The sequence below is a fragment of the Bison bison genome, unplaced genomic scaffold, assembly GCF_000754665.1.
Source record: "Bison bison bison isolate TAMUID 2011002044 unplaced genomic scaffold, Bison_UMD1.0 scf7180017864034, whole genome shotgun sequence".
NCBI lineage: Eukaryota > Metazoa > Chordata > Mammalia > Artiodactyla > Bovidae > Bison > Bison bison.
Genome location: NW_011494606.1, coordinates 7,558,619 through 7,570,508, shown reverse-complemented (window position 1 = coordinate 7,570,508; position 11,890 = coordinate 7,558,619). Strand labels below are relative to the sequence as shown.

At 35.8% G+C, this 11,890-nt stretch overlaps 1 protein-coding gene across 1 annotated transcript in view; it reads right to left on the bottom strand.

Moving 5' to 3' along the window:
- Positions 1–11,890, bottom strand: part of STYX (serine/threonine/tyrosine interacting protein) — a 50,309-nt gene that overhangs the window by 11,844 nt on the left and 26,575 nt on the right. Inside the window, exons 5-9 of the mRNA XM_010834582.1 lie at positions 5,770–5,830; positions 5,337–5,373; positions 4,865–4,904; positions 4,723–4,773; positions 2,988–3,060 (exon numbers count right to left, since the gene is read on the bottom strand). Coding sequence (XP_010832884.1) covers positions 2,988–3,060; positions 4,723–4,773; positions 4,865–4,904; positions 5,337–5,373; positions 5,770–5,830 — 262 coding nt within the window. The remainder of the gene's footprint in view (positions 1–2,987; positions 3,061–4,722; positions 4,774–4,864; positions 4,905–5,336; positions 5,374–5,769; positions 5,831–11,890) is intronic.

The following is an 11,890-nucleotide window of genomic DNA, read 5'->3' as shown; positions in this document are numbered from 1 at the left end:
ATCTTCTGCTTCTGTTAGGTCCATACCATTTCTGTCCTTTATCGAGCCCATCTTTGCATGAAATGTTCCTTTGGTATCTCTAATTTTCTTGAAGAGATCTCTAGTCTTTCCCATTCTGTTGTTTTCCTCTATTTCTTTGCATTGATCACTGAAGAAGGCTTTCTTATCTCTTCTTGCTATTCTTTGGAACTCTGCATTCAGATGTTTATATCTTTCCTTTTCTCCTTTGCTTTTCACTTCTCTTCTTTTCACAGCTATTTGTAAGGCCTCCCCAGACAGCCATTTGCTTTTTTGCATTTCTTTTCCACGGGGATGGTCTTGATCCCTGTCTCCTGTATAATGTCACGAACCTCAGTCCATAGTTCATCAGGCACTCTATCAGACCTAGGCCCTTAAATCTATTTCTCACTTGCACTGTATAATCATAAGGGATTTGATTTAGGTCATACCTGAATGGTCTAGGTCTAGCATTATGTGATTCAATTCACCATATTAATGACTTAAAGGACTGAAACTAGAGTCATTTCATAAAAAAATGTTTTAAGTTAAAAATCAGTATCTATTCCTGATTAAAAAACCTTTTAAATATGCACAAGCAAATACTCACTGAAACACACACAGTACAATAATAAAAGCAATGAAATTGAAATCAAGAATAAAATAAGTATGAATATCACACCACTATTACTTATCCAATTGTTCTGATACAATGACCATCAAGTGAGAAAGAAAAAAAATTAGAAAAGAGGCAAAATTATTATGATTTGAAGATGAAAATGGAGGATAATCAACTGGAAAATTCTTTAAATTTGGTCCTAGAGTTTAGTAAGGTTGCCAATTAAAAACATAAACAGCTTTCCTATAAAAAAAAAATAAGCAATTAGAAAACACACTAGAAAGATATTTGAAAAAACAATTTTAATTATAATGGAGTAAAAGAAAATAGCTAGGAATAAATTTCATAAGAAAAACATATATTTTATACAAGGAAAACTTTAAAACACCAAAGGACATAGAAATTGACTTGAATAAATGGAACATACTCTTAGAAACATACTCTTTGAAAAATTTAAAGGTGTCAATTCTTTCTGCACCCTTTCCAGTAAAGATCACACCACAAAATATGTGTTAAGAACTTGCCAGGAAATTTTCGGAAAGAACATTAATGAGGAAATCTTGATTAAATTACTTAATATAAATAATACAGACTACTTACAAATATTATAGCATTTAAAACTTTGATACAAAGGCAGCAATAAGCAGATCAATGGAACAAAATACAAAGTCAGAAACAGACTCGTGTGGATTTAAAATTTGGTATATAATAAAAATGGCATTTCAAATCATTGGCTGTGCTGTGCTTAAGTCGCTCAGTCGTGTCCAACTCTTTGCGATCCCATGCACTGTACGTAGCTCACCAGGCTCCTCTGTCCATGGAGAGTCTCCAGGCAAGAACACTGGAGTGGGTTGCCGTGCCCTCCCCCAGGGGATCTTCCCAACCCAGGGAGCAAACTCAAGTCTCCTGCACTGCAGGTGGATTCTTTACTATCTGAGCCACGAGGGAAGCCTTCAAATCACTGGCTACAGATAAATTTTCTACAAAGAATCCTTACAAACCAATGAGAAAAAGACCAACAACCTGTTAGAAAAACGGGCAAACTACAAGCAGCTGCCACTTTTACCACCATGACAACAATGGTCCAAAAGTTTCATGAAACTTGCTGTTGGTATTGACTAGGTATGGGTAAGTAGGTACTCTTTGTTTCCTGGAGTCTTTTTAAAGGCAATTTAGCAACATCAACTTTCAAATGCCCTCTGACCCAGCAATTCCACTCTGACCAATTATCTTAGAGGTACATTCACACATGTAAACAAAGATACACCTATTAGGACATTCTTTCCAATGTTGTTTAAAATCATGAAAGACTGGAAACAACTTAAAGCACCATGTATAAGGATGCTATGCTATGCTAAGTCGCTTCAGTCGTGTCCAACTCTTAGTGACCCCATGGACTGCAGCCCACCAGGCTCCTCCGTCCATGGGATTTTCCAGGCAAGAGTACTGGAGTGGGGTGCCATTGCCTTCTCCAATGTATGAGGAACTGGTCACATAAAACTGTGATATACACACACACACACACAAATATTATTAAGGTAGAGCTATATATAATCTTCAAGATACACTATTAAGGAGACTTACTTTTCAAGTATTCTTCTTAAGCATTACTGAATTTTCATATTTTTAATCATGACTATTTTTCTCTTTTTAAAATGAAATAAAAACTAAAAGTGAATTAAAAATAAAAACAAAGTAAATTAAGTTTGGTAACTAACACATTTTGTAGCGCTCTTGATATTTCAATGTAAGATTTATTCCTGCATAACTGGATGCAATCAGCCAGAGCACATTCTTTGACTTATGATTTTTCATCTTGGAAAAAATTAATCAGATAATTCACAGGTTTATTTTCTTTTTAGTGTATCTTCTACACATCATCAAAGTGTGAAAGAACATGGAGAAGATAAAGCATATAAAATAGAAAAAGCTGCTATATGTAACACACTTAGAACCAAAATTTTCTTATGCTCTGTATGTAATCAAAATAGAGGGAAAATGGAAGACACGTCTAAGATCAACTATTTTACTTTAGATTTAACAATGTGGTTTTAATCCTTTTTTTCTTGTCAATGGCAGCTTAAAAAAAATACTTTTAAATAGATTTAAACTTGAACAAAGAAATTAGTCAGATTATGGCAATTTTTAAGTATTTACCAAGTACTACAACTAAATCATATGAATACAAGCTTTTAATTATCATACTTTCTGACTGCCTTATTGGAGAAGGAAATGGCAACCCACTCCAGTGTTCTTGCCTGGAGAATCCCAGGTTCAGGGGAGCCTCGTGGGGTCGCACAGGGTCGGACACGACTGAAGCGACTGAGCAGCAGCAGCTGACTGCCTTAAAGAGGAAAAATAGAGAAGTTACCTGAAGTTGATGGACAAATCCAGCATTAGGATTAATACAAAATCTTCTTTCTTGAACATAAGCAAACGCATCTCTGAAAACAAAAAAATAGGAAAACTAAGGCGGTAATATTATTTCATGAACTAATCTCAATTTTTCCAGAATTTATCTAAAGTAGGAACTTACCTAACAATTTACCTAAAACAGAAAATCATAATCAGACAGCTTGTACTACAGAGAGGTAGTGAACTGCAGTGGGAAAATCCTTTGCTCCCCAGCTGTGTTCTAGGGGATACTTTTCAACTTCTCTATTTTTTTCATGTGTAAATTGGGGATCATAACAATTCCTATCTTTAAGCACTACTATGAATATGGAAGATAGTAAGTATAACATATCATGTATAGCATGTGTCACACACACTCCATGTTCAGATTTTATTACTGGTTAAATTAGAAACATATGGACTTCCTTGTGTTGTTGAGATAAAAGTGTCCAGCAGTGTATCTGGCATCTGGCAGAGACGCAATAAATTAAGTTATTATTTGCTGACATGGCACCAAATAATAAAAAATATATATAAAACAAAATCTACCAAGCATTAATCTTTTCAATGAAATAAACACAAAACATTTGTATTCAAATAATATTTAAGAACACCTTTAAGCAAATTTTTCCATTATAATTTTAAGATAAAAACACCAAATGAAATAAAAGATTTGAATGTCCACTATGTGTCAGGCATGTGGATCCAATGTTGAACACAGCTCAAATGGACAAGGTTAACGGAGTACACAGCATAAGAACGGAAGGTTTATACAGACATGTCATGTGAAGTTTCACTGGCCACATTTAGAATTATTAAGGATCAGAAACCTCTGAGAGCTTTTTAGGGTAAGGTGAAATATGATTTATCTTTTGAAACAATCATTTTGACTGCAGTGTGAAGAACAGAATAGACTAGAGAAAGAAAGAAAACACAAGACCACTAAGATAACTACTGGAAGAGCTTGTATTAGGGAGATTAAATAATGAAACATGACTAGAGCTTGATTAGGGAGATTCAATAATGAGAAAGAGCCAGAATCAAGGAAAATTTTAGGACATAAAACAGAATTTGGTAATGGATCAGTCTGGGACATGAGTGCAAGAGTATCAATGACTACAGTAGATTTGTAACTTGTACAAGATACTCTAAGAAAGGAAATACTGTACATTGGCCAGCTTTGTTTTAGGGTGAAATGCACATTAGCCTCTCTCTCCCTTTCGTCTATGCAATATGCTTGGAAAAGATGATTTTGCGTAAAACAAATAATAAATTGTGAATAGACAATAAAACAATTCTTAAGCAATTTTTCACCCAACTACTGTTAAAGGAAAACATAATAAATTAACCTTTTAAACAAAGAAAGCAATTACATCTTTGTCTAATAAGAATTTTAAAACTTAGATAAACCAATTTCCTAGTAGTAAGCAAGCAGTTTTCCATGGGTTACTCCAACTGTAATTATCTTGGGTTTTTAAAATAATAAGAGAACTAGCTTCATAAAGTAACAAAATAGCCTAAGTGGATCTATACAAGGTAGACCAGCTACAGAGGTTAAGAGACTAACCACAGGATAAAAGGGACTGATTAATCAACCATAACTAGATGACAAAAATCAAGAGATTATTAACTTCCAGTGCCCAAACTGTCTCCATTAAGCTTCATTTTAATGAGAATTTAAACTTTGGCTAGGTTTCAGAATACTTTCTTACCTGTACTTCATTCCAAATGTTTCCATAATGTATGCAATAACAAAGGCAGCACTAAAGAGGGGGAAAATATTTTAGAAAAAAAACAGAAAACATACTCATTAATTAAATGCTGGAGAAAGAAAGATTATTGCTAACATCATACCTCCTGGAGATCCCTGCATTCCCATGGACAAGAACTTTTCCTGAAAAACAAGAAATAGTTATTCTGATAGAAAGATACCTGATGCAGCAGCTAAAATATACTGAAACCATGTATCATACCACAGTAAAATAAATCTTATCTTAAGCATTTTATGTATTCTGTATACACAACTTGGATACTTACTAATTTTCAAATCCTTGAATTTATTTATATTAACTGTGTGGAGACTACAATAGACTTTTAGATTAAAAAGATTTAAAGCTGACAATATGAAAATAGTTCTATAGAGATATTTAAGAAAGTCTATCCAAATGAAGTAAGTTTTGGGAAATTTGGAAAGTCTATTATACATAATTATAATTTTCATATTCATTTAAGACTAAATGAATTTAGTCTTAAATAACTAAAAATTAACTATAATGAATAATTTCCTAAAAATAAACATAAGTTAAATGAAAGAAAAATTACTTACCTCCACTTTGTAAGCTCTCATCAATAAATTCTTTTGTCTGAAGGAAAAAGACAGTGTGTTATAATAAAATATATGGAGTAACATAAGCATAAAATACAAACATATATACACAAAACAAAATATACTGAAAATATTTTCCTGCTTATTTGAATAAAAATTACCTTGCATCAAAAATTTCCAAAATGCCACAAATACCATTATTATAAGTTTAAATATTTTGCATTTAAGAAATCTGAAATATAATTTCTCAAATATTTTGAGATCATAAAAAAGATTTTTAAAATAGTCAATTTTCTTTAAAATACAATCCCACAATTTTCAGACATTACAAGTAATAGCAGAATAGGAGAAAATCATGTCCCATTAAGTTTTAAAAGCACAATTAAGAAAGCAAATCATAAATATTAAATGATATTAAAATATTGTTACCTACCATGGGGAAAAAACGTATTATATTTTCAACCGGATTATCTGCAATATCCAAGACTAAATATCTGAAAATAGAATATTGTGTGATTAAGCACACTTTCAGATAAAACTCTTCATATATAAAAAATACAAAAATTTCTTGACAACCATGAAAGTAACTTTCAAAATATCATATTCCCAAGGACCAAGCCATATATTTTATAATGCTTGAAGGCACAGCATTTAAAGCCCTAAATAACAGTTAACACATTAACATTTCTCTGATATCTTACGTATAAAAAAAATCTATCTTCTTAAAATAGAAAAATCATAAACGGTAAGAAATTTTCCTCTAGATCAGAGTAGACCTAGAAAATAAAGACAAAAATTGCCTATTTTCTCCTCTTTGTTATTCTTCCATTTCTAGCAACTTCCCTAAGACTAGAAGAGTTTTCTTTGGATGGCCCTGCCACCCTTCCTCACAACCCTACAGAGGACAATTCAGAGACAGACCAAAGCCTGACAGAGAAAAAACTGACAGGAATAGAATGCAGCAGTCTGACAGAGCCGTGAGTCAAACATTCATTGTCTGAACTAACCTACAACAGAGGACAACTAACCTGTCCTCAAATTTTACACTTGAAAAACATTTAAAATAAGTCATTTCAATATACAAGCCTTACTTTTGTGAAAAACTGCCATTTCTGGAAATCTGCTGGCAGTTCAATGGTTAGGACTCAGTGCTTTCACTGTCAGGGACAGGGACAGGGACAGGGACAGTTCCCCTGGTTGGGGAACTAAGATCCTGCAAGCCTTGTCATACAGCCTCAACAACTGCTCCCCTCACCCCACCCCCAACCAAAAAACAAAGAAAACTTTCATTTCTAACCCATCCAAGACCATCTGTTTATTAACACAACTTAGTTAAGTAATTGAGTTATAAAATCAAAACGTAAAGTCAATATTGCTTTAATAATTACTTTGGTGGTAGCAACTTCAATAAACTCAGGACTTATCACAGAGAAGCTATACCCAGGACGTTTCGGCACTAACAACAAAAATTAGAAAGGTATAGTATGGCATTTTAAAATATAACATTGTCATTTTCTTTAATATATACAAGTCTAAATGTGTGTATACATGATGTGCATGCAAGCGTGCACTATAAGCTGCTTCAGTCGTGTTCAACTCTTTGCCACCCTATGGACTGTAGCCCACCAGGCTCCTCTATCCATGGGGATTCTCCAGGCAAGGATACTAGAGTGGGTTGCCATGTCCTTCTCCAGGGGGACCTTCCTGACCCAGGGATCGAACCTGTGTCTCCTATGTCTCCTGCATTAGCAGGTGGATTCTTTACCACTAGTGCCACCTGGGAAGCCCGTGTATACATGAAACACACACATAACACAAAAAATTTAGAAGGAAATTTAACAAAATGTTAATGTCAAGCTCCTCTGGGTTGTGGAATTATGGCTGGGTTTTTAAATATTTCTCTTGGTGTTATTCTGTATTTTCATAAATATGTATAAAGAACAAGTGTATCTTCTGCAATTGGAAAAAACTCAATCTATTTCATTTTAGATTACATGCAACCCCTTTTTAAAACTAATTTTCTTTAACTGAAAAATGTGTATGCACAGTAAAAAATTCTAACAGCATAAAGATATCTGCAATGAAAACTAGGTTTCCCTACCATCCCAGACCCTAAATTTCCCTTCCCAGAAATAACCACTGTCAAGTTTCTAGTCTGTCAGTCCAGAAGTTTCCTATACAAGAATAATGCCTAATGTACTGCACATACTTTAAACACCTGGAGAGTACACATGTGGCTCTGCATCTTGTTTCCTTCATGCAATAAATTGTAAAGATAGTCTATATCAGCACATACACAAATATTCCATTCTTTTGCATGACTACATAGTCTATTATGTATTCACAAAATATATTTTAAGAGTATTTTACACTGAGGGACATTCAGGTTGCTTTCATTTTTACAAAAATAAAGCAGAACATTAAAAGATTTCTAACATATACGGTTTTATACTAATACTTCTAGAATGATATCCAAAGAAGAGTTAACAGTACCTGCCTCCTAGCCAGGGATAAATTAGGTAGCTGGGTTTAGGGAAGGAAAGAAACCTTTCTTCTCATACCTTTTTGACCCTTTGGTCTTTGTATCACGTGTAATATATGCTTTGTTTTTTAAGTGAAGCCAAAATAAAGAACATTAAAAACCATCAGATGCTCAACCTCATCATTTTAAGATAAATGTGAAAGGCAAACTAAAACTACACAACACAATTTTTACTCCAGGAGATCACAAAGCTGAAGGGCAATTTACTCCAGATCAGGTGGTGAAGGGGCTTGCGATAAGGCAATGAAGCTACCAGCGAGGCCATGTAGGGCTAACCAAGAGAGATGGGTCATAGTGAAGAGTGAAGAGTTCTGACAAAATGTGGTCCACCGGAGGAGGAAAAGGTAAACTACTCCAGTGTTTCTGTCAGAAGAACCCCACGGACACTATGAAAAGACAAAAAGATATGACACCGGAAGACGAGCCTCCAGGTTGGAAGGTGTCCAATATGTTACTAGGGAAGAGCAGAGGGCAATTACTAATAGCTCCAGGAAGAATAAAGTGCCTGGGCCAAAGTGGAAATGACACTCAGTTGTGGATGTGTCTGGTAGTGAAAGTAAAGTCCAATACCATAAGGAACAATACTGCATAGGAACCTGGAATATTAGGTCCATCAATCAAGGTAAACTGGACACAGTCAAGCAGGAGATGGCAAGATTGAACACTGACATCTTAGGAATCAGTGAACTAAAATGGACTGGAATGGGTGAATTTAATTCAGATGACCATTATATCAACTACTATGGGCAAGAATTCCTTAGAAGAAATGAAGTAGTCCTCAAAGCCAAAAAAGAGTTCAAATTGCAGTACTTGGGTACAACCTCAAAAATGACAGAATGATCCTGCTTCGTCCCCAAGGCAAGCCATTCAACATCAGTCATCCAAATCGATGCCCCAACCAACTGATATTGAATAAGCTGAAGACAATCAGTTCTACAAAGACCTGGAACACTTCCTAGAACTAACACCAAAAAATGATGTCCTTTTCACCATAAGGGACTGGAATACAAAAGTAGGGAATCAAGAGATACCCAGAATAACAGGCAAGTTTGGCCTTGGAATACAAAATGAAGCATGGCAAAGGATAAAAGAGTTTTGCCAAGAGAACACGCTGGTCATAGTAAGCACCCTTTTCCAAAAACCCAAGAGATGACTCTACACATGGACATCACCAGATAGTCAACACCAAAATCATACTATGTTCTTTGCAGCTGAAGACAGAGAAGGTCTATACAGTCAGCAAAAACAGGACCTGGAACTGACTGTGGCTCTGATCATGAGCTCCTTATAGCGAAATTCAGCTTAAATTGAAGAAAGTGGGGAAAACCATCAGGCCATTCAGTTACGACTGAAATCAATTCCCTTATGATTATACAGTGAGGTGACAAATAGACTCAAGGGATTAGATCTGGTGGACAGAGTGTCTGAAGAACTATGGATGGAGGTTCATAACATGGTACAAGAGGCAATAACCAAAAACATCTCAAAGAAAAAGAAATGCAAGAAGGAAAAGTAGTTCTCTGAGGAGGCTTTACAAATAGCTGAGGAAAGAAGAGAAGTGAAAGGCAAGGAAGAAAGGTATATCCAACTGAATGCAGAATTTCAGAGAATAGCAAGGAGAGATAAGAAGGCCTTCTTCAATGAACAATGCAAAGAAACAGAGGAAACAACAGAATGGACTAGAGATCTCTTCAAGAAAACTAGAGATATCAAGGCAACATTTCACACAACAATGGTCACAATAAAGGACAGAACTGTAAGGACCAAACCAAAGCGGAAGAGATTAAGAAGAGGTGGCAAGAATACACAGAATAACTATACAAATAAGGTCTTAATATCCTGGATATCCACAATGGTGAGGCCACTCACCTAGAGCAGGATATCCTGGAGTGTGAAGTAAAGTGAGCCTAAGGAAGCACTACTAAGAACAAAGCTAGTAGTGTGTGTTAGTTGCTCAATTATGTTCAACTCTCTGAGACCCCATGGACTGCAGCCTGCCAGGCTCCTCTATCCATGGAATTCTCCAGGCAAGAATACTGGAGTGGGTTGCCATTCTTTTCTCCAGAGGATCTTCCCAAACCAGGGATCAAACCTGCGTCTCTTATATCTCCTGCTTTGGGAGGCAGGTTCTTTACCACTAGTGTCACCTGGGAAGCCTAAAGCTAGTAGAAGTGATGGAATTCCAGCTGAGCTATTTAAAACCCTAAAAGATGATGCTGTTAAAGTGCTGCACTAAATATGACAGCAAATTTGGAAAACTCAGCAGTGGTCACAGGACTGGAAAAGGTCAGTTTTCATTCCAATTTCAAAGAAGGGTAATGCCAAAGAATGCTCAAACTACCATACAATTCTGCTCATTTCACATGCTAGTAAGGTTATATTCAAAATCCTTCACGCTAGGCTTAAACAGTATGTGAACTGAGAATTTCCAGACGTACAAGCTGGATTTAGAAAAGGCAGAAGAACTGGAGATCAAATTGACAACATTTACTGGATCATGGAGAAAGCAAGGGAGTTCCAGAAAAAACATCTATTTCTACTTCTTTAAACTTTGACTGTGTGGATCACAGCAAACTGTGGAAAATTCTTGAAGAGATGGGAATACAAGACCACCTTAGCTGCCTCCTGAGAAACCTGTATGCAGGGCAAGAAGCAATAGTTAGAAATGGAAATGGAAAAACTGATTGGCTTAGAACTGGAAAAAGAGACAACAAGGCTGTATATTGTCACCCTGATTATTTAACTTATATGTAGACTACATCTTGTGAAATGTGGGGCTGGATGAACAACAAGCTGGAATCAAAGACTGCCAAGAAAAATGTCAACAATCTTAGATATGCAGATGATACCACTCTAATGTCAGGAAATGAAGAGGAACTAAAGGGCCTCTTAATGAGGGTGAAAGAGGAGAGTGAAAAAGTTGGCTTAAAATTCAACATTCAAAAACTAAGATTATGGCATCCAGTGCCATCATTTCATGGCAAACAGAAGGGGAAAAAGTGAAAGCAGTGGCAGATTTTATTTTCCTGGAGTCCAAAATCACTGCATGGTATAGTGACCACAGCCATGAAATTAAAAGACACTTGCTCTTTGGAAGAAGAGCTACGACAAACCTAGACAGCATATTAAAAAGCAAAACCATCATTTTGCTGACAAAGGTCCCTACAGTCAAAGCTATGGTTTTTCCAGTAGTAAAGACTAATAGAGTTTTGCCAAGAAAATGTACTGGTCATAACAAACACACTCTTCCAACACCACAAGAGAAGACTCTATACATGGACGTCACCAGATGGTCAACACCAAAATCAGATTGATTATATTCTTTGCAGCCAAAGACGGAGAAGCTCTACACAGTCAGCAAAAACAAGACCAGGAGCTAACTGTGGCTCAGATCATGAACTCCTTATTGCCAAATTCAGACTTAAATTGAAGAAAGTAGGGAAAACCACTAGACCATTCAGGTATGACCTAAATCAAATCCCTTATGATTATACAGTGCAAGTGAGAAATAGATTTAAGGGCCTAGATCTGATAGAGTGCCTGATGAACTATGGACTGAGGTTCGTGACATTATACAGGAGACAGGGATCAAGACCATCCCCATGGAAAAGAAATGCAAAAAAGCAAAATGGCTGTCTGGGGAGGCCTTACAAATAGCTGTGAAAAGAAGAGAAGCAAAAAGCAAAGGAGAAAAGGAAAGATATAAGCATCTGAATGCAGAGTTCCAAAGAATAGCAAGAAGAGATAAGAAAGCCTTCTTCAGCAATCAATGCAAAGAAACAGAGGAAAATAACAGAATGGGAAAGACGAGAGATCTCTTCAAGAAAATGAGAGATACCAAGGGAACATTTCATGCTAAGATGGGCTGGATAAAGGACAGAAATGGTACGGACCTAACAGAAGCAGAAGATATTAAGAAGAGATGGCAAGAATACACAGAAGAACTGTACAAAAAAGATCTTCACAACCCAGATAATCACAATGGTGTGATCACTGACCTAGAGCCAGACAT